The sequence below is a fragment of the Felis catus genome, chromosome A2 (genome assembly GCF_018350175.1).
Source record: "Felis catus isolate Fca126 chromosome A2, F.catus_Fca126_mat1.0, whole genome shotgun sequence".
Classification (NCBI taxonomy): Eukaryota; Metazoa; Chordata; class Mammalia; order Carnivora; family Felidae; genus Felis; species Felis catus.
The window spans coordinates 18,888,028-18,910,615 of record NC_058369.1 but is presented as its reverse complement, the minus strand read 5'-3'; the positions used below and the strand labels follow the sequence as shown (position 1 = coordinate 18,910,615).

General features: G+C 48.6%; 2 protein-coding genes across 3 annotated transcripts; one reads left to right on the top strand and one right to left on the bottom strand.

Moving 5' to 3' along the window:
• The first annotated feature begins 252 nt into the window (after window positions 1-252).
• Window positions 253-22,588, top strand: TRAIP (TRAF interacting protein). 2 transcript variants are annotated; one of them, XR_006592827.1, is made up of 15 exons: window positions 253-499; window positions 7,249-7,306; window positions 7,824-7,907; window positions 10,190-10,229; window positions 10,821-10,948; window positions 12,173-12,267; window positions 12,759-12,872; window positions 13,862-13,949; window positions 14,572-14,661; window positions 15,059-15,147; window positions 19,101-19,256; window positions 21,103-21,151; window positions 21,332-21,579; window positions 21,700-21,750; window positions 21,961-22,052. XR_006592827.1 is itself a non-coding variant. In XM_003982241.6 (15 exons), exons 1-15 carry the CDS (start codon window positions 402-404, stop codon window positions 22,078-22,080), a joined length of 1,410 nt encoding a protein of 469 aa, XP_003982290.4. In that variant the 5' UTR covers window positions 256-401; the 3' UTR covers window positions 22,081-22,588. The 2 variants fall into 2 exon arrangements, 1 of the variants encoding a protein (XP_003982290.4); XM_003982241.6 differs by having other exon boundaries at window positions 256-499; window positions 21,430-21,579; window positions 21,961-22,588.
• LOC123383265 (small nuclear ribonucleoprotein G-like) lies at window positions 2,067-2,237 on the bottom strand (the record flags this gene model as incomplete). Its single annotated transcript, XM_045050341.1, has 1 exon — window positions 2,067-2,237. A coding segment is annotated over one exon (171 nt), but the record flags the coding sequence as incomplete, so codon positions are not given.

Genomic DNA, 22,588 nt, shown 5'->3' with positions numbered 1-22,588 from the left:
TAGCGCCGTGCCCGGCGTTCCTGGCACCAGATCTGGCTTAGGAGCATAATGCCGGGTCTTCCTCCAGAAAGGGGAACGGCTGGCGGCGTGGCTGCTGCCGCTACCTGCCAAATCCTTAAGGGAACCACTAGATAGTTATCGCTGACAGACCCAGGTTCGCGCTCAGCCCCAGGATTCTCTACGGCCGTTAAGCCCTGCCCCCTATGGTTCGTCCAATCGGGACGCAGCCTTCAGGCTCCGCCTCTACGTTGCTGCCACCACTTCCGGTCCACTCCCGGAAGTCCCGCAGTGGAGCCAAATTTGAAGCCTGCGGAGAGGCGGGGACGGGGGTGGGGGCGCGGTCGCAAAGCTGGACCCGTCGAGGTTTCCTTGGCTGCCTGACCCCCTTAGGACCAATCATCATGCCTATCCGTGCGCTGTGCACCATCTGCTCCGACTTCTTCGACCACTCCCGAGATGTGGCCGCCATCCACTGCGGCCATACCTTCCACCTACAGTGGTGAGTGACTGCTGTGTCGGGGCTGGGCGCTCGGCTTAGTATGGCTACAGTACTGTAGGGTGTCGGGTCTCTGGGCGGAGCCCAAACAGGTGATTAAGACGGAACTAGATGGAGCCCCAAGGTAGATTCCCCACCTGGGCAGAGGCAGGTCAGGGCAGGCTTCCCAGAGGAGGTAACAACTGAGCTGAGTCCAGGGTAACAGAGTTGGCTCAGTGCGGATAGAGTAGAGGATTTCTTGGTCAGCTTGCAAAGTGATGTGACCTCAAAACTATTAATCTGGTCGGAGGTGAATTTTTGCTGTTTTTTTATTAAAAAAAAAAAAGATTAAAAATTTTTTAATATATTTATTTATTTTGAGAGAGAGAAAGCAAGCAGGAGAGGGGTAGTAGAGAGAGAATCCCAAGCCGACTATACGCTGTCAGCACAGAGCTGGGTGCTGGGCTTTATCTCCTGAACCGTGAGGTCATGACCTGAGCGGAAATCAAGAGTGGGACACTTCACTAACTGAGTAACCTAGGTGCCCAACTTTTGCCAAATTAATGAGCCCTTTTATTTGTTTGAGATAACCTGGTAGGCCTCTGGCTATCCTATTTGTTATGGTTTGCTTGATGGTTTGGGATGATTCTATCCAGAGTCATCTCCTTGGTCAGACACTCCAGAGTATTCATTGATGCCAGGTAACCCAAGTTAACATGGAAGGGCAAGGAGGTGCTGCCTGGTCAAGTCCTGCTGTCCCTATAGGACCGTTCTGTTGAATGTACAGCTGGTGAGGAAAGATTCCTCCAGCAGCTGTGAACTGGCTGGTTCAGAGCTCCTATTTAAAAATTGAAATATAATTGACATACTATATTATATTAGTTTCGGGTGTACAACATTTGGATCCAATAGTTGTATACATTACTTGATGCTTACCACGATAATCGTAGTAACCATCTTTCACCATACAACAGTTATTACTGAGCATATTTCCTATGTTGTACTTTTCCATGCCTTATTTATCTTATGACTGGAAATTTGTACCTCTTAATTCCCTTTATTTCACCCATCCCCCTGCCCACCTTACCTCTGGCAACCACCAGTTTGTTCCTTGTATTTAAGAGTCTGGTTTTTTGTTTGTTTTGTTTTTTAGATTCCACATAAAAGTGAAATCTCTGACTTATTTCATTTAGCATAATACCCTCTAGGTCCATCCATGTTGTCACCAATGGCAAGATCTCATTCTTTTCTATGGCTGAGTAATATTCCAGTGTGTGCGCCTGTGCACGTGTGTGTGCATGTGCACGTGTGCACAGGTATGCTATGCCTTCTTTGTGTATCTATCAGTGGACACTTGGGTTGCTTCCATACCTTGGCTAGTGTAAAACCTTCTTTTTTTTTTAATTGTGGTAAATTATACATCACATAAGATTTGCCATGTCAACTGTTTTTGACTATCGCAAAAGTTTATTTAACAAAGAATTTCAATATGAAAATGTACATGACCCAGTTTTTCTATTATAGTAAAATGGACCCTTTGGAGAGGGGACAAGTGGAAGCAGTTGATTTCTCTGGTGAACACAGCCTTTGTTTATACTCGTTCCAAGACTTCTAATATGATTATACTGTTCCCTCCTATTACCACCATTCCAGTATTGTTCTGTTGCCTGCTAGTTATCATCTGCACACATTTATCTATTACAAGATTCTTATAGGGATCAAATCCCTGCAGCATTCCTTGGACATATCTGCCACCATTTAATTTCAACGTTTATTTATTTTTGGGACAGAGAGAGATAGAGCATGAACGGGGGAGGGGCAGAGAGAGAGGGAGACACAGAATCGGAAACAGGCTCCAGGCTCTGAGCCATCAGCCCAGAGCCTGACACGGGGCTCGAACTCACGGACCGCGAGATCGTGACCTGGCTGAAGTCGGACCCTTAACCGACTGCGCCACCCAGGCGCCCCATTTCAATGATAACTTCTTGTCCATAATTCTTTTTTTAATTTGGGAGGGTGAGCTTTGCTCATGATGTTTAATTGGTAAGCTCAAAGATGCCTTCCATTTTAACCATTTTTAAGCGTACAGTTCACTGATATTAAATACATTCACAATGCTGTGTAACCATTACCACTTTCTATTTCCAGAACTTTCCCATCATTCCAAACAGAAACACTGTACCAATTAAACAACAATTCTCCATTCCCTGCTCCCCACAGCTCCTGGAAACTTCTATTTCACCCTTTGTCTCTCTCTTTTTTTTTTTTTTTTTTTTTTTTTAGTTTATTTATTTGTTTGTTTATTTATTTAGGGATAGAGAGAGCAAGTGGGGGAGGGCAGAGAGAGAGAGAGAGAGAGAGAGAGCAAGCAAGAATCCCAAGCAGGCTCTATACTGTCAGCACAGAGCCCCATGTGGGGCTCCATCTTATGAACCATGAGATCATGACCTGAATTGATATCAAGTCAGAAGCTTAACCAGCTGAGCCACCCAAGTGCCCCTTTACACTGTTTCCTTGAATTTTCCTATTCTAGGTACCTCATATAAGTGGAATCATACAATATTTGTTCTTTTGAGTTTTGCTTACTTCACCAAGCATAATGTTTTTAAGGTTAATCCATGTTGTAGCATGCATCAGAATTTCATTCCTTTTATGACCAAATAATATTCAATTATATGGAAATACCACATTTTGTTTTTCTCTTCATCTGTTAATGGACCTTGGGTTGTTTACATGTTTTGGCTAGTATGAGTAACGCTACTATGAATTAGTGTAGAAGTATCTGTTCGAGTCCCTGCTTTCATTTATTTTGGGCTAAACCCAGAGGTGGAATAGCTGGATCAAATGGTAATTCTGTGTTTAATTTTTTGAGAAACTGCTTTACTGTTTTCCACATCAACTGCACCATTTTACATTCCCACCAACAATGCGCAAGGGCCCTATTTCTCCACATCCTGGTCAACTCTTGTATTTTCTGTTTTTGTTTTGTTTTTCATAATAGTTATCCTAATGGGTGTGTTTTTTGTTTGTTTGTTTTTGTTTTGTTTTGTTTAGTGTGTGTGTTTACAGCTGTCTCTTCCCTCTTAGTATGCTTTCACTGTATTCTATAAATTTTGGTATGTTGTGTTTTCATTTTCATTCATCTCAAGGTATTTTCTGATTTCCCTGTGGTTTCTTCTTTGACCCATTGGTTGTTTAATAGTGTGTTGTTTAACTTCCACATATTTTGTGAATTTTCCATTTTTTTTCCTGTTACTTATTTTCAGTTTTGTTCCATTGTGATCAGAAAAGATACTTTGTGTAATTTCAACCTTTTAAAATTTATTAATACTTGTTTTATGACCCAACATATGGTCTATACTGGAGAAATATTTCATGTGCACTTGAGAAAAATGTGTATTCTGCTATTATTGGGTGGAGTATTTGTCTGTTGGATCTAGTTGGTTTATAGTGTTGTCTAAGTCCTCTGTTTCCTTATTGATTATCTGATTGTCCTACCCATTATTAAAGGTGTGGGGTATTGACCTCCCCAAGTTTTATTGTAGAACTGTCTATTGTTCTCTTTAATTCTGTCCAGTTTTCTTTCCTATATTTTTGGTCTTTGTTGTTAGGTTCATATATGTTTATTATTTATTTATTTATTTTTGAAAGAGAGAGAGAGACAGAGAGAATGAATATGGGAGCAGGGGAGAAGGGCAGAGGCAGGGGGAAAGAGAGATCATTTATTTTGAGAGAAGGGAGGGCAGAGAGAGTGGGAGAGAGAGAATCCCAAGCAGCCTCTGCACTGCCAGTACCGAGACCAACACGGGGCTTTGTCTCACGAACCGTGATATCATGACTGGAGCTGCAATCAAGAGTTGGAGGCTTAACGAGCTGAGCCACCCAGGTGCCCCTTTTAATTAATTAATTTATTTTTGTTTTTGTTTTTTGTAACTTAAAAAAAATTTTTTTTTAATGTTTATTCATTTTTGAGACAGAGGGAGACAGAGCGCAAGTCGGGAAGGGGCAGAGAGAGAGGGAGACGCAGAATCTGAAACAGGCTCCAGGCTCTGAGCTGTGAGCACAGAGCCCAATTCAGGGCTCGAACCCATGAACCGTGAGATCGTGACCTGTGTAACTTTTTTTGATATAAAGTCTATTTTGCCTTACAGTAACATAGCCACTTCAGCTCTCTTTTTGTTACCATTTTTACTTATCCTGCTTGGGATTCATTATATTTCTTTAACTTATGGAATGGTTTCTTCAATTTTGGAAAGTTATCAGCCATTATTATTATCTTCATGTATTGCTTCTATCCCATTATCTTTTTTTTTTTTTCATATTAGTTTCTTATTTCTGTTATAACAAATTACTACTAACTTAGTGGTTTAAAACAGCACAAATTTATTATGTTGTAGTTCCAGGGGTCAGAAGTCCAAAATGGGTTTACTGGGTTATAGTCAGTGTGGGAATATACCTTTCTTGGCTTATGGCCCTGTTCTCCCCATCTTCAAAGCCAGCAGGGTTACATCTTCAAATCTCTCTGTATGACTCTGACACTTAACTTAAGGACTCTTGTGATTACATGGGGGCACACCTGGATAATCTCCCCATCTCAAGATCCTTAATCACATCTGTAAAATTACTCTTGTCATGTATGGTAACATATTCACAGGTTTGAGAAATTAGGACATAGACTTCTTGGGGAAAAGGCATAATTCTACCTAATACTTTCTTTTTGAAGCTCCTTATCATATGTATGCTAGATCTTCTCACAATATCTTCTATATCTTTTATAATCTCTTATATATTTTTCTATCTTGAGGCTCCATGCTCAACATGGAGCTTGAACTCATGACCCTGGGATCAAGAGTTGCACACTCTACTGACTGAACCAGCTTGGCACCCCCATTTTTCCATCTTTTTAATTCTCAATGTTTTCTCTAACCTATCTTTTTGTTTTACTAACTCTTCAACTATGCCTAAACTGCCATTAAACTGATCCATTTAATTATTGATTTTGGCCACCTTTTTGTTTTAGAATTTCTTTGGTTCTTATTAAATTCTGCCATGTCACCTTTTATTTTGTAGTTCTCTACTGATATTTTCTTTGTTTCCCATTGATTGATAGATTGACTGATTGATTTTTAATTTATTTATTCTTGGGAGAGAGAGAGAGAGAGAGCATGTATAAATGGGAGAGGGGCAGAAAGAGAGGAGGAGAGGGAGAATCCCAAACAGGCTCCACACTGTCAGCGAAGAGCCCAATATGGGGCTCGAACCCATGAACTGTGAGATCATGACCTGAGCTGAAATCAATAGTCAGGCACTTAACCAACTAAGCCAGGTGCCCTGTTTTTTTCTTTTTTTTCTTTTCTTAATGTTTATTTATTTTTGAGAGACAGAGAGAGCGCAAGCAGGGGAGGGGCAGAGAGAGAGGGAAACACAGAATCTGAAGCAGGCTCCAGGCTCTGAGCTGTAAGCACAGAGCCTAACGTGGGGCTCAAACTCATGAACCATGAGATCATGCCCTGAGCCAAAGTTGGATGCTTAACTGACTGAGCCACCAAGGCACCCCCTTTTTTTTTCCTTTTTTAAAGTAAACTCTACCCCCAACATGGGGCTCTAACTCACAACCCTAAGATCAAGAATCACATGCTCTACTGACTGAGCCAGACAGGTACTCCTCTAATGATATTTTCAGTTTTGATTTTTATTTCTTTAGTATAATGTGTTATGCTGTATGTGACAATTCCCATATCTGAAGTCTTGCTGGATATGTTCTGGTTTGCACTTGTAATGCTCTTTTCCTTGTATGACTTTACTTTAAGAAAACTAAAACATTTACTTTATGTAAATGGAGTCATATGCAGTATACCTTTTTTGTATCTGGTTTGTCTTCCTCAATGTTATGTATATGTGATTCATCTGTAATATTGTTCTTAGTTGTAGACTCATTCTTTGCCATATAGTATTCCATTGCGCATGGCTAGCTTTGATTATATCTTGTACATAGCATATGAATTTTTTTTTTTTTAAGAGAGAGTGAACGAGCAGGGGAGAGGGGCAGAGAGAGAGAATCTTAAGCGGGCTCCACATTCAGCATGGAACCTGACATGGGGCTCGATCCCATGACCCTGGGATCATGACCTGAGCCGAAGTCAAGAGTCAGATGCTCAACCAACTGAGCCACCCAGACACCCCTATGAAAAATTATTTGTAGAAAAACTTTGAGGCCTGGGATGATGGTATCCCAGAAACAGAAAGACCTCTGTTTCTCCCTGTTCCCTGGTGGGAGAGTCTACTAGTAGGAGACTAATTAAAGTTTACGGCTTGAGGTTTTGTTGGACCACTCAGATAGACGATGCAAAGCTGGACAGTATTTTACTTTTAGCACTACTTGCATTTACTTCTAGTTTACCCTTACTCTGAAAGTGTAGCCCTTGGGAATCCTAGCTTAAAGTGGGTGTGTTATTAGAATCCCTATCTCTGAGGGATCCTGTGCTTTGACTGCTGCTCTTTAGTCCAAGCCTAGAATGTTGACAAAAGAGCAGCTGAGGGGTAAGGAGGGCCACACCAACAGGGCCAAAAAAAAGGACTTGTCCCAGAGTGCTTGTCCCAGTCAGGCCTTATGGGATGTGCTGTACCACCTGTGGTAACTGCCCTCCTATGTGGGCAGGCTCTGGGTCAAGAAAGAACAAGTCAGACCCTGTTGTGGTTGGGGTGGCTACCTGCTCTATGTGTCTCTACCCAAGCAAAGGCTCACCAGTCTGCTTTTCTGCTTCTCATTCCAGCCTAATTCAGTGGTTTGAGACAGCACCAAGTCGGACCTGCCCACAGTGCCGAATCCAGGTGAGGGTGGTGGGGTGAAAACACTTCAGCTGAAGATATCTTTTACTTGCCAGGAAGCAGAAATAAGGAAAGATCTCTGAAACTGAGCAATGTCTTTGACCTTTTTGGACCCTCATGGTTTGAGGCTGATCAAACCTTACTTGTGCTTTTGAGTGGCTCAGGAGGCCTGCTTATGCCTATGTAACTAGCAGGTGGACTTATTGCCTGGGCTAGTCTTCACCTAGGTAAATCTGGCCTCCTTCTCTACCTTTCCCCATTTCCTCAAAGCACTTAGAGCTGGGGTATCTTTTGAGTAGTTACCACATGGGTTTGTGGTGACATGACTTTAGTAACCACCAAAGTGGTGGCGCCAGCTTAAGGAAACTATAGGGTTACAGAGTTCATCTGATTCCAAGGGAAGTGTTATGAAAAGTTGGGCCTGAGAATAGGCCTGGCTGTACGTTAGGTTGCATGTATATCCCTGTCCTTGCACGTGACCCAGCTATATACTCATACTCTATCTTGTCCTTCCATCCAGGTTGGCAAAAGAACCATTATCAATAAGCTCTTCTTTGACCTTGCCCAAGAGGAGGAGAGTGTCTTAGATGCAGAATTCTTAAAGGTACTTGGGATTTATGTCATTCTACTGAACTCCAAGCCCCTTGAGAATTTACTTTCTGCTCCCACCCAGGGTGGGTACCTAGAGTGTCACAATGGAGTCTGGAGGGAGATTTTGTAGAGGTTTCAAGGCAGAGGGGAGGAGAGCAGAGGAGAAGTGATGATAAGACCCAGTCATTGGAGAAATACACTGTTAGGGAAGAAGGAAGCCTGTTTTCTTTAAAAAAAAAAAATATTTTTTTTTAACGTTTATTCATTTTTGCGAGACAGAGAGTGAGTGGAGAAGGGGAGAGAGTGGGAGACACAGCATCTGAAGCAAGCTCTAGGCTCTGAGCTGTCAGCACAGAGCCTGACGCAGGGCTTGAACTCACAAACTGTGAGATCATGACCTGAGCCGAAGTCAGACACTTAACCAATTAAGCCACCCAGGCGCCCCTGAAGGAAGGGAGCCTCTTGACTGTGAACCTTCCCTTTGGGATTTTAGAGTAATTCCCAACAAAGGCCAAAATATCTCTCCTGAGTTTCTCTCACCTTGCAGAGGTTCTACAGCCATCCTTCCCAGCCCACTTTGCTGCTTGGACAGATTAGAAAACTCTTCTAGTCCACACAGAGAAGATGTGTGGACCCACTATTCACAAACATGGCTGTGCCTCAAAACTGTGAGAAAGCTTGGTGTATATCCAGGTGACTGAGTCTCAGATCAGGAATAGAGGGCAGAACCTCTGGAATCAGGATGTGAGCCCACACTGCTGGGGAGAATGGGTGGATTCCCTCCTACACTTATTCCCCCAAGTCCAAGATTTAGCTTTCTTTGTGTACCAGAGGGCTAGATTGGTAGAAACCTCTCAAGAAAGTGGGATTGGGGTTCACAATGAACCTGGACTCTGAGGGTTAACTTGCTGGGCATCTGTCAGTCCTGGGTTCATTTGGCTTTGGGCCGGGGTGGGGAGGGGGGTGGATACCATGATGTCCTTGGAACCTTACTGCTTCAAGAAGGTAGAGCTTTTGTGCTTAAAGCCAACATGTTCATTGTCATGGTAACTGCTCCGGGTTTTAAGCCGCATCCTCCCTGTGATAAAGACAACAAAGGCAGCTTCGTTTCTTTCTGGCTTTCAAAGCCAGATCTAGGAGAGGGAGAGGCAATGTCTTGAGTAGTTTGGAGCAAGGGCTTGGAAGGTACCCTGCCAGGTATTAAAAAAAAAAAAAAAAAAAAACCAGGGGACTTGGGGGAGCTTTGGGTTGGTGTCTGTCCTCTGCAGCCCGTGCATGCCTTTCTCTACCCACCACTTGCACTCTAGGATGTTCTTCCCACAGTGACCAGTCCAGCTACCAAAAGCTTTTGCCCCAGAGTCCTGGGTGGGGATTTTGACACTAGGGGGCTTATCCACCCACTGGGGCTGGGCTTTAGTATTGGTCACATGTAAAATCCTGAGTCTTGTATTGACCCGGGAAAGGTGATCTGGAGGAAGATTTGCCTGGATTCCATCCAGCTACCATCCTGAACCCTTGGCCAAGCCTTTCAGTTCTGCAGAGCCTGGTTTTCCTGCTTATGCAGTAGGTACTTCTCCTGCCTATGGGGGTGTTGAGTGCTTTGAATTCCTGAATGGAGTCTGGGCTCAGTTCTGCCCCAGCCTCTCAGTGGTTCTATGGCAGTGGCTGTGTAACTTATGCACAGGCTTTGAGAGGTTCATTTGACCCTCAGAATAGTCTGGTTAGAGCCTAGCACATGTGAGGTTTCATCCAGAGATACAAAGTTGTCCCAGCTCACCTACCTTATTAGGGTTGGGAGATTCATGGTATACAGAGCCAGCTTAGAGCTTGAAGAGAAGTAGATTGTGAAGCAAGGGTGGAGGGAAGGAGTGATGACCCAAGGTCCCTGGGCATCCCAACTCTGTGTCCCTGGTGAGTGCAGCTGAAGCCTGGAGAGGGGAAGGGCCAGGCCAACACAGGGCCAAGGAAATGATGGAATCCTTTGCTGTGAGACTGATCACACAGGTCCAACTTCACTTCTCTTGCCCCTCTTCTGCCTCTCTCCCTGTCCCAGGGTCTTCTACCAGAGATTATTTTTCTCCACCTCACCTACTTTTCAGAAAAGTACAGAGATAAAGCAAGATGTATCTCTACACTGTTGGCTTAGCTTGGCTGTGACATACAGCAGGGTCTGTGCCTCCCTGGACCTACAGACCTCATTGTCCCTTCCTGGATCTCCCTGCATGCCTTTTGGGGTGCTGTGTGGAAGCCAGCTATGATGCCTTTCTATTGCTTATTGTGGCTATTGCCTTACAGAATGAACTGGATAATATCAGAGCCCAGCTTTCCCAGAAAGGTGAGTTAGTAGGAGATAGGTGACCCTGGGAAGTCCCTGACCCAGGTCCTGAAGGGAGAGATCCTTGGGAGGAAGGCCTCCAGTCTTCTGGTGAAGCTAGGGGCTCTCCCTGCTTTGTATTTCCAAGAGTTTTGCCAGGTCTTGTGATTGGCAGGAAAGGAAAGGAAAAGGAGGTGCCTAAAGCTGTCCACCTAGATTAGGTGAGCTTCTTCTTTTTGTCTGAGGCTTCCTGCCCAGGACCCAGGCCGGGAGGGAGCTACCTAATGGGACAGAGTATTTGTAGGAGAGGGTTTGGCTGGAAACCTGATTGAGTTCTGAGATGATGAATTAACTCTACCCATGGGAGTGGGGAGCAGTGAAATCTTTACTCAAGTAGTTCCAAGCAGCAGAAAGAGGGTCTCATCCCCTGAATGAAGAAACTCTGGCTCAGATTCCCTGGTTTGGTGCATGCCAGAGAGAGAAGCGGGCCACCCAATTGCTGACCTGAGACGTTTCCTTACTTGGCTCTGGGGTGGGGGGCTGGAACCTAAGGTCTAAGGTTCTTATGCTGATGGGTGAATGGGCCTTCCCCTCCCCCACCCCCCACTCCAGAGAAGGAGAAAAGGGATAGCCAGGTCATCATCGACACTCTGCGGGACACCTTGGAAGAGCGCAACGCCACTGTGGAATCTCTGCAGAAGGCTTTAGACAAGGCCGAAATGCTATGCTCCACCCTCAAGGTTGGTCCCCAGGTTCTGTGGGCACAAGTTGGTTGGAAGATATAGCCTGGTCCTGAGCTCACCACTCTGGGCTTATCTTCTGGTTCTGCCTTTGTCATTACCTTCATTTATACAGTTGTAAAATGGAGGCAAATCCCTTTTCCCCCAGGCCTCCCATATTGTGCCCATCCAGCCTATAAACAAAGAGCCATATCGGCTACACTTCTGGATTTTGTACTAGGTAGTTCGGACAGGTGAGGACTTCCCAGGGCTTCTTGGAGGGGCTGCTCAGCCAAGACCTAGGTGAGGCTGGACCTTGTTTCCAAAAGTGGTTTGTACTCCACTGATGAAGCCAGACCAAAGAACCTTCCATTAGCACTCTAGTCCTTGGCTGGGTTGCTCTCTGGAGCCAGATCAAACAGCATCCCAGGGAGGAGCAGGGGCCCTTTGAAGTCGGCTGTGCTGAGCTGACCAGGCAGATCAAAGCCTGCAGAGCAAGCAGCTCTAGACCCAGATGAATTTTGTATCAGCCTGGGTTGGTGAGCCTCTTGCTCTCTAAGGGGCATGAGGCGATTGATCTGAACCCACAATTGATATGCTGGCCTCGTAGGAAGGAGCAGTCCTTGCTGGATGCCATTTGTAAGGGAAAGGGAGCCATCTTTGTGAACAGATAGGGCCCCAGGTGTTCGTTGTCTCTGTTCCTGCTTGGTGGCTGGGCTGGATCACATGGCCTGGCCAGTGGGAGGGAAGGAGTGAATCAGTACCTAGCTGCACAGCAGGAGTCTTTGATGGCATTCCCAGGTCAGAGATGGAGTGGTTTGTGCTGAGGACAGCCTGGCCAGCTGCCTCTGTCTCGGCTCTTCTATCCTGGTAACTGTCCATGGGTCTAGATGGTGGATAGCGAGGCCTGGATCTGTGTTTCTTCACCTTCCTATACAACATGCACCATGAGCCCTTAAGTCACAGGACCTTGGCAGCCCACAATGGGCCTGTAGATGGTTGCAGTGGGCTGTGCCTGTGATAATATATCTCAGGAGGAAGCAAGCAGAGAGCTAAGGAAACCGTTGGCCTAAGGCCTCGTAGCAGAAAAAGCACAAACAGAGGGGCCCAGGCGCCTTCCTCCCTGGGGGCTGGGGACACATGGTTATCAGTATTTTGAAAAGGAGACAGTTCTCCTGATGACTTTAGCCATCGTCCCTGGGATTGTCCAAGCAACAGGTATGTATGGATGTGTGTGCTCTTCAGAAACAGATGAAGTACTTGGAGCAGCAGCAGGATGAAACCAAACAAGCACAGGAGGAGGCCCGCCGGCTCAGGACCAAGATGAAGACCATGGAGAGGTGAGCTTGGAGCTAGGGACTGCCCTCTGCCCTTGCTCCTGTGGCTCCCAGGTGGCACAACTCTCAGGACTACAGGGGGATTGGGTCACCTCTGTGGTTCAAATCTCTCCATAGGCCACATGGGGCTCAGGCCAGCTGGGTATAGGCACAGGTCTCCTTGCTTGACCTCTGCTTCCCTTGGGGGCCCTTGCCTCACTCCTCCCTGTTCTGTTGCCTGTGGCCTGACAACCTGGCAGGTTTTTTGCTCCAAAAACCTTTCTCTACGGATTCCTGACCTTGAGGAGCTGTCAGCACCCATTCTTCCCCAGCAGCATCCCTACAGCTGTGTTCAGCTCTGCTGTGGGGCCTTTCTTTGGATAGACCCGCCTGCTAGAGCATGCTGGCAGCTCAGGCTGTTACCATAGCAACAGCAGCAAAGGGAAGCAGAGCTGTACTGGGTACCTACCCATCAGCCTCCAGATTTTAAATGCCGTGGGTTGGGTGTTTTTCAGGATTGAGCTCCTACTCCAGAGCCAGCGGCCCGAGGTGGAGGAGATGATCCGAGACATGGGTGTGGGACAGTCAGCGGTGGAGCAGCTGGCTGTGTACTGCGTGTCCCTCAAGAAGTGTGTACTCTGGCCCCTCTGACCCAGCCCAGGAGCTAAGCCATGGCACCCAATCCATCTGCTCTCCATCTCTTGCAAAGCAGAGCAGGCAGAGTTAAGGGGCAAGCTCAGGAGCTATGCTGCCTCAGTTTGCACCTTGACCCCACCTCTCTCTCACAATGTGGCCAGGAGCCAGTCTCTTAGCCTCTGACCCACAGCTTCCTGAATGGAGATAGTAATAATTTGCCTCATAGGGCTATTGAAAGAATGAGTGTGAATTATAAGTGTTATTTCTTTTTATTTATTTATTTTCTTAACGTTTATTTATTTTTGAGACAGAGAGAGACAGAGCATGAATGGGGGAGGGTCAGAGAGAGAGGGAGACACAGAATCCGAAACAGGCTCCAGGCTCTGAGCGGTCAGCACAGAGCCCAACGCGGGGCTCGAACCCACGGACCGCAAGATCATGACCTGAGCCGAAGTCGGACGCCTAACCAACTGAGCCACCCAGGCGCCCCTATAAGTGTTATTTCTAAGAGGGTCGGCACCAATCTCTGAGCTATATAAACCCCATCATGATAAATGGAGCCTATTTCCCGTCAGCATTTACTGACTCTGCCTGATTTGCATCAGAAATTTGGCTCAGATTCTCTACTATCATGGAGGTGAGACTGGGGGAAAAGGACAACTTGGCTGACAGGCATGGGATCCCAGATATCTCCTGTGAGACCCAGATGGGGTAGGGAGCCTCTTTGTGAGACCTTAACGAGGGCAGGGCTTGCTGCGCATCCTCTCAAATCACCGGTGCCTGCACGACAGGCAGGGGATAGAGACTCCCCAGCTCTCCTTGCAGGACCCCCCAAAACATTACCCTGTTGCACTCAGGTGTCAGAGTAGGAATGAGAACCGGCCTAGGGGACAGCCTGGGCTTTGTGTTTGCTTGGTGCTGTGGCTCATTCTGACCAGCAGCATGTCCTATTCTGACATCTCTTTTCCTGGCCCCCTTGTAGAGAGTATGAGAATCTAAAAGAGGCACGGAAGGCCTCAGGGGAGCTGGCTGACAAACTGAAGAAGGACTTATTTTCTTCCAAAAGCAAGGTAACAGTGGGGAGCAGAAGATGAGGGGAGAGGTGGCTGTCCTTTTGTCATGCTCGTTCCTGTCTCCTGAGCAAAGCCATGGGGCTGGATGGCACAACGGACTCCATGGGGCTATTGGGTGACTCACAGAGACTGGTTACTGGGCCTTACTGGGCTCTGGCTCTGGCTCTGTGGCTGGCCCACCAAGGCCGGCAGTTCACACAGGGCTCTCCCCCAGTATGCGCACGGTTACACTCCCCTCTATTCTTCCTGGTTCCTAGGCACCTCTTAGCTGGCTGGAGAGCACAGATCTCTAAGGTGCCAGTGTCCGAGGCCTATTTTTGTACCAGGCCCAAAGTAGGAGGAACCTACTTGGAACCTGGTTCAGTCAGCACAGCTGTTTTATTTCTGGGCCCAGTGCATCGGTGGACTATTGGGCATAGAACGAAGCCCTTGTTCCTGGGCAGCTCCAGATGGACATTGACGGATTAAAGCCCTGCCCCACAAGGCCAGAGTCTCTCCTTGTGTCCTCAGACTCTTCTGGACCCTGGGCTCCTATGAGCATGCACTAGGTAGCAGCAGGTGGAGGCAGAGCACAGGGCCACCTGTTGGCTTGTCCTTTACTCCCTACACTTTCTTACAGTTGCAGACAGTCTACTCTGAGCTAGACCAGACAAGGTTGGAGCTGAGGTCAGCGCAGAAGGACTTACAGAGTGCTGACAAGGAAATCACAGTAAGTGACATCCCTGGCCAGACGGGAATGAGGAGTATTTTGTGTGTGCTCCAAAAGCCTGGGAACCTGTGCCCCAGTCAGTGGCAGTGGTTGTGGGTTCCCTTTATCTTCCTGGGTCAGAGTGGGTCAGGATATGCACTTTGACCCTGATTTGGAGCCTGGGCCTTCTCAGTAGGGGACAGACAGCACCTGTCCTGTACCTATGTCCCCAGGGTCACCAGAGGGGAGGCTTCCCCAGAGAGGGGTTCTGAGGCTGGGTATTTCTGGCCTCTTGAGCCTGATGTTGGGGTTCAGATCTTGGTCTGTTCCCAGGATGCATGTTGCTCGTGTCCTTGGCAGTCTCTCCAGTCTTGCTGCCTCAGCCTCCCTTTCACACTCTTCTCTTTCCTTTCCCAAGAGCCTGAAAAAAAAGCTAACGATGCTGCAGGAAACCCTGAACCTGCCACCAGTGGACAGTGAGACTGTCAACCGCCTGGTTTTAGAGAGGTTTGTTGACCTTCTGGGGTGGTCATAAGCTGGAAGAACTCTTTGGTAAGGGTCTTCACTACTCCTGGCTTTGGTCGGGTGGGTGGTCCATGTGGGTCTGTAGGCTGTGGGCCTCCTGCCCTGGGACACAGCCAAGATTTGGTGGGAAAACAGCTTTGAGGCAAGTTCTGGGCTCTAACGAGAGGCCAGGGTAAGCCATAGGGGACTTAGGGATGGGCAGGGAAGGGGAAGGGGAAGGAGCATGGACTGTCTTCAGGAATCCTGTTTATGGAATGCTTATTGAATGCATCTGTCCACCCCAGATTCTGAAACAAACACGAAACCAGTCACCAAAATAATTCCCCTATGGTCTCAGGAATGTGTGCATTAAAGCTTCCAGCAGAGGGAGCCAAGAGGCAGGGGGATGGGTGTCCCTGCCAGGACTGGCTGCCCATTCCTCTCTGGGTGTTTCACAGAAGCCAACTAGGTGAGAGCATCAGGGATGTCCTACCTAGTTGCCCAGCTGATGGCCCAGACAGAAAGCATGTAACCCAGCGGCCCAGCCTTGTATTTGAGCCACTTTTCAATGTCCTTTGGAAAATCATTATGCTCCTTCCCCATATCTGATGAGTTGCTGGAGTCTGCCCATTTAACCTCCGGGGTACTTCCTGATCTTACCCCTTACCACCACCCCCATGTAAGGATTGTGACCCGTCTTCCTGCTCCTCTTGTCTGCCCAGCTTATCAGCCCCTGGGTATCACATCATTCCTCCCCCACCAAACACTCCCAGACCTTCTTGCACTATGCCAACGCGCTCTTAGAGCCAGCCTGGGAGCTATAGTAGATCTTTAGGCTTCAGCCAAATAATACTGTCAAACCAAGCAGAATATCCCTTGCCTTCCCATTTCTGGGCCTTTCTGTATGTCAGCTCCTGTCCACACTGATGGGTCAGTTGCCCTGCAGAGCCTTCCCTAGCCTCCTCAGCAGGAGTAAGCTCATCCTCCTCTGCACAGGTAGTATTTATGTAGATGTTGTGTCAGGTGCCATGGGCCACAGAGGTGCTCTAGAGTCTTGCTAGAGCCTGGACCACTCAATACATACACACCCAGCTATGAGTAGACTGGGAGCCACATCTTAATCTGTGTCCCTCACCACCAACCTCCTTACATGCACCATCTTTTCCCTACACCGTAGCATCTGCACGGAGGAGTAAGTGCCAACAAGCCAGCTTCTCATTCTCATTGGACCTTTAGTTCTTCAACCTTTGCTTTCTTTCTTACCTCAGACCTTCCATGTCTCTTTATGGAGCCAGAGCTGCCTGCCCACCCCAGCTTGGGTTGGACTGAGAAATGGCTGTGGGGATGTGATGGGCACATGACTGACTGTGAAGTCCAGTGTGTGGCTGATTTTGATGAACTAGCCTGTGTGTCTGGTCCTTCCTCTGCACTCCACCCTCAGAGCCCATTGGCCATACCAGCTTGGACTCCCAGGTAGCACAAGGGCCCTGTCAGAAGCTTGACAGTTAGGGAGCTGATAGTCTCAAAGACCATCTCATGTGTTCAAACATTTAGAATTTAAGCTTTCTCAGCAGGAAGTAAAAATTCTTTTGCTAGGATATCACTCAAGGCTGCTATCTACAAGCTCCACGGTGCTCCCTACACTTCCCATTTGATGGTCCTCAGGGTGTTTCCACATGCTTGTCCTCTGTATCCAGCATCCACAGTGAGGCACGCCTCCAGGCTCCCAGAGACTTTGCATACTTGCTTTTGCTTACTTTCTTTACCAGTCCAGGCTGGAGTGAGGCCTAAACTTCCATAACAGGTTCTTACTGAGTGCATGCTGCATGTATGGCCCTCTTGGTTCTCTTGGAGCTTGTGTTCTGGTGGGATAGGCAAGCTGGGGGCTTAGATGGCTAAGCCCCAAAACCCCCTGACCACATACTATGACAGGCCAAATCCCATGGCAAGAAAAGTGGCGCTTGTGCCATTTGTATCTAGAAGCTTCAGTGAGGGGTGAGCCCTGGCTCAGGGATGAGGCACGCAGGAGCCACCAGGGCATGCAGCTCGGGCTGGCAGGGGGTTGTCGCATGGCTGCGGAGAGCAGGGTGTGATGAGGTTTATTGACCCTCTGGGGTGGTAGACAGTAGCAGAGGACTTGCTGGGGTTGGTAGATATTGGCAGAATAACAGATACTACAAAAACGTTGTCATGAGTGCTCCTGGCTGCTGCTTTATGCTGTGGATCCCAGTGGGGGAAGCAAAACAACCAGCATGGCGTTGGTTTGAGGTGCATTTGTGCAACGTTTGTTTTCACTTGCAGGCAAGAGAGGGTAGAGCGTTCAGGGACCTGGCCAGGGAAAGGAAGAGAGAGTCTAATCTTCCCACATTGCTTACCCATCCAAATCAGTGTAGGTAATTCCCTTTTCTCCAATCTGCATGCCCCATTGGGCTCCTGGCCAGTGACTAATACCCTCACAGTGCATCTCCTTGTCCTTGAGCGATGGGCGTAGGGCTTTGGGCAGCCCTGAAAAGGTTCCTTCCTAAGGGAAGGAAATAGGGATGTTCTTGGGGCTGCCCTGCCATTCCCCAGAGTTTTCTGACCACAGGAGCTAGGGAACGCCACCAGGCCTGGATGGGCTAGAAAAATCCTATTGGCTGCAATTTTCTTTTTTTCTTTCTCTCTCTTTTTTATTTTATTTTATTTTTTTATTTGTTTTAATGTTTATTTATTTTTGAGAGAGACAGAGACAGAACGTGAGTGGGTTAGGGGCAGAGAAAGAGGGAGACACAGAATCTGAAGCAGGCTCCAGGCTCCAAGCCATCAACACAGAGCCCTTTGGGGGCTCAAACTCACAGAGCTGTGAGATCATGACCTGAGCCGATGCCAGACGCTCAACCAACTGAGCCACCCAGGCGCCCCTCTCTCTCTCTTTTTTTAAAGTTTATTTATTTAGAGAGCAAGCGTGGGAGGGGCAGAGAGAGAGAAGGGGAGAGACAGAATCCCACGTAGGTTCCACACTGTCAGCACAGAGCCTGATGTCGGGTTCGAACTCATGAACTGTGAGACCATGACCTGAGCCAACACCAAGAGTCACTTAACACTTAACTGACTGAGCCACCCAGGTGTCCCAGAGTTCTATATTACTTTTTATTATTTTATTACTATTATTTTTTTTTAGAGAGAGTGCATAAGTTGGGGAGAGCAGCAGAGGGAGAGGGAGAGGGAGAGGGAGAGGGAGAGGGAGAGGGAGAGGGAGAGGGAGAGGGAGAGGGAGAGGGAGAGGGAGAGAGAGAGAGAGAGAAAGAGAGAGAGAGAGAGAGAGAGAGAGAGAGAGAGAGAGAGAGAGACTCTGAAGCAGGCTCCACGCTCAGCACAGAGCCTGACACGGGGCTTGATCCCATACCCTAGGATCATGACTTGAGCCAAAATCAAGAGTTGGATGTTCAACAAACTGAACCACACAGGTACCCCTCATATTACTTTATAAATGCAACATGTGAGCATTTCCCCATGTTACTTAGTTTACTTTCCAGAAACACTACTATAATATCTGTATCATAGTCAAGCTATGAAAGTGCCAGCTCCCTAGGAGAGTCATTTTGACCATTTCCAATATTGGGCTATATGCCATCTACATCAATCTGTGGTCACATCTCTGGCCCCTTGTACTGCATTCTGAGAGATGAGGCTGTTTGGTCAAAAGGCAGTAACCTTTTGTTTGTACACTTGGGTTTTGTGTGTGGTTTTGCTTGCTTCCTTCCATGTCTTGAAGACTTTCACTGGTCCCACTATGGTGTGAAGCACTAAGCCAAGTGGTTTTTTTTCTGTAGAGATTCAGGCTTCCTTGCAAGGTGGCCCTGGGCCATGTGTGGGCTCCAGACCCCTGGAACCAAGCCATCTCTGATGCTGCAGAGACTGTTGTCCTTCTGAACTGCCGCGGTGGTCCAGAGTAACCAGGCCATCTCTGCTTATAGCCCAGCCCCTTTGGAAATGCTGAACCTGAAGCTTCGCCGACCAGCCTTTGGTGATGATATTGACCTCAATGCCACCTTTGATGTGGACACCCCTCCAGCCCAGCCTGCCAGCATCCAGCAGGGCCGTGCCAAGAAGCTCTGCCAAGAGATAGCACAGTAAGTGGTAGTGCCTGGCCATGTCCACAGCCTGGAGGCAGGATGACCAAGAGGTCTCTGTAGGCCCTGCCATAGTTGCTCTGAGTGGCTGACAGGGCAGTGAGGGTCACCTGGGGTTGACTATTACTTTGGTTCTAGCCACCTCTTCTTCCCTTTCCCGAGTACTCACTGTGGGCAAAGCCCTTCTCGCTTCTTTCAGTCATCACTATCACCCTTCAAGCAAAGGTGTTGGGATGTGAGTTGGAGAGAACACAGGGGTCCCAGTAGGGGCAGGTCTAGGTTGATGGTGTTGGGGTATGTGTGTACTCCCCATATCTTGAATGCCTGCCCACCAGAGTCCTGAGCCAGAGACTCTGAAGTTCTTCTTCCATTGTGTGCCTCTTGGGCTCATGCTTGAGGACCATCTCAGATCATGGTGCCCAGGGCCCCATCATCTAAGGGGGTAGCCCACAAGGGCAGGCTTGAGAAGCTGTGGGGAGCTGTAGTGGGATGGGCAGGACCTGCACAAGGGACCCAGTGGGACTGGGAATGGGGAGGTTGTCTCCTTGGCCACACAGGGCAAGTATAGTCCATCAGGAAGACAAGAACTACTCCCCTACGTACATGTAGGTATATGCTACTCAGGTGAGGGGGTCAAGGGCTGAGTGGTTTCCTCCCAATCAAAACCTTTGGACGTGAGAGAAAGAAATTGAGGTGTTAGGCAGTGAAAATGGAAGAGGCCCAGGGAGAGAGCCAAAGGGAGAGCCAGCTGAGCTCTTCACCTCTCCCCACCCTCAGGGGTGGAGGTACCCGTGCTGTACAGGGCCGGGCCTGGTAGCAGTGGGAAGCAAGCCTTGGGCATGTGGGCTGTAGTCACAGGGCCTGTTAGTGCCTGCTGCACACCCTGGCTTCTTCATGTTGTCTTTTCTCTAGCTGTAAAGGGTGAAAGTGGACACCTGGGGCCTGCAGACTGCCAGGCCTTTTAGAGACATTTTTATCATCTTGAGGGCCTGCAGTGAGTGTGAGGGAATCCAGGATGCTTCCCCCCTGGATCAGCCTCCCCAGAGCCAAACTTGCAGCAAGTGGAGAATCTTCCCATGGCTTTCATGTAGCCTCACCACAGGCTATAGGGACAGGAATGAAGGGATCCAGAGTTGACAAGACTGACCCTCCCCTTGTCCTCATGGCTATGAGAAACCACAGGGTCAGCCTTTAGGTCACCCTCCTGCTACCCCCTCTGGGAAAATACCAGGAGAGGGTATTCAGCTGTTAGTGTCCCCAGGGATTGGGTGGAAACACTGTGTCTAGCTCTGGAGCTATGAGTGAAGGGCCGGGGCTTGGGGCCATAATTCATTATACCCCAGACTGTGCCTGCACAGATTACCTAAGAAGATGGCCTAGCCCTGTGTTGTGAGAGTACTTGATAGACTATCTACTGAGGTTATTGTGGAGATGGTAGCCCCTCTCTGGGCAGACAAGGCTAAGTCTGAGATCACGAGGTGCCCTCTGCCTATATCAGAACATGACTGGCTTTCCCCCTGTGGTTGGTGAATCAGCTGGGCCTCCAGCCACACATAGAACCCAGGACATAGTGAGGCATTTGAGGCCTTGGGGAGGATTGGAATTGGCTTGGCCCCGAGTGGAAGCCACAAAATTGAAAAATGGTCCAACTTCCCATTCCTCCTCCACTCTGGCAGCTGTTCACAGACCTGCACTTGGGGTGGGGCTCACTGAGGTGCCTTGCCCAGCACAGCTATTACAGCAGCAATGCCACATGGTGGTTCCCCAAGGGCCATGTGCTGAGCCTGGCTCACCAGGCCCTGTATCTTGCTCACCTGCCTCTTGTCTTTGTGTCTTGCTCTCACAGCTCTCCTGTTCAGGACATCCCCAAGAAGATGCCCAATGACCCCAAGCAGGTAAGGTTTCCCTGAAGAAGTCAGGCAGTCACCATCCAACCCTTGCCAGAACTGAGTGTAAAGCGGGACTTCTGAAAGGGCAGGGTGTTGCCAGAGGCCTCTGACTCCTGGCCTGGCGCTAAGACACTATGGAGCCACCCTGGGAACTCTATTCATTATCCTATCTGCCTCCTGGTGAAGCATCAGAGATCCTGGTCCTGCTCCACCACTCCTACCCGCCCCCTCCTTTGCTGCCATCTCTCTCGTCAAGTCTGCCTTTGGGGACTCCCCCACCCCAGGAGTCCCAGCTCTCGCTGGGCGGCCAGCGCTGTATGGGAGAGCCAGATGAGGAGCTGGCTAGTGCCTTTCCTGTCTTCATCCGGAATGCTGTCCTAGGCCAGAAACAGCCCAAGAGGGCCAAAGCAGAGCCCCGTCGCAGCACAGATGCCGTGAGTATGGCTTCCCACAAGTGGCAAATGCCAGCCCTCTGGGGGGGGGGGAGGGGGACAGTGGGGGGCCAGCTTCCTAGCTTCTTAACCTGGCCCACTCACTTCTTCCTTCCGCCTTAGGTAAGGACTGGCTTCGATGGTCTTGGAGGTCGGACAAAATTCATCCAACCTGTATCCTTGTTCTGTGGCACTGGGCTGAGCTGAGCTACCCACACCATCCCTCACCTGTACCCTCAGACCCTAGCCTGGCAGTGGCTGCAGCCTCAGGTGTGCAGAGCCTGACCTCGCTCAGTATAGCAGAGCTTCCCCCCTCCAAGTCTGAGCCTTTGCTGCCCTGCATTCAGTCTCTTCTTTAGGCCTCTTCCTTGACATCTTCTTCAGACTGACACAACTATGATCCGCCCACTGCCTGTTAAGCCCAAGCCCAAGGCTAAGCAGAGAGTCAAGACAAGGACAGTGCTCCCTCCCTCCCAGGCCAAACTGGACACCTTCTTGTGGTAGTGAGAACAGTGAGTGAGTCTGATCAGTGGCCAGATATACGCCTCCAACTTATAGGCCTGGACTGGCTCAGCAGGAGGTTTTGGGGGCACGGCCCCTCCTCCGGGACCAGCCCTGAGGGCAAGGGTAGATGAAAAGATGGGGATGAGGGTGAGGCCCAGGAACTGTGCTTTTCCTGAACTTACCCTGCCCACCCCCACCATACTGGGTCTACCGTACTGGGCCTACATGTGGTTGCCGATGTGAGACCAGCAGGACCTGCTGTCTGTTAAAGGCTCTTGTGTATAGCCAGATGTAGCCGGGCTGCTTCTGGTTCTCCAGGTCTTTTGTTGACTGTATGGACCAAAGTGCTCGAGGCTTCTCAGGCAATTTCAGCCTGCCCATGCTTCTGCCAGCTTCTGACTTGCTGCTAGGCATGGCCGGAGCCAAGCAGGGTGGGGAACGAGGGGATGGTGGTGGGAGAGGATGGGGGGAAGATTTCTATGTAAAATAAAAAAGATAGAATACTTTC

What these genes read in the sequence shown, in the direction of transcription:
- TRAIP (XM_003982241.6), top strand. Translation starts at nt 402, where the DNA reads ATGCCTATCCGTGCGCTGTGCACCATCTGCTCCGACTTCTTCGACCAC. An exon ending in TAGATGCAGAATTCTTAAAG is followed by an intron (nt 7,908 to 10,189) that starts GTACTTGGGATT and finishes ATTGCCTTACAG; the next exon opens with AATGAACTGGATAATATCAG. An exon ending in GGACAAAATTCATCCAACCT is followed by an intron (nt 21,751 to 21,960) that starts GTATCCTTGTTC and finishes CATCTTCTTCAG; the next exon opens with ACTGACACAACTATGATCCG.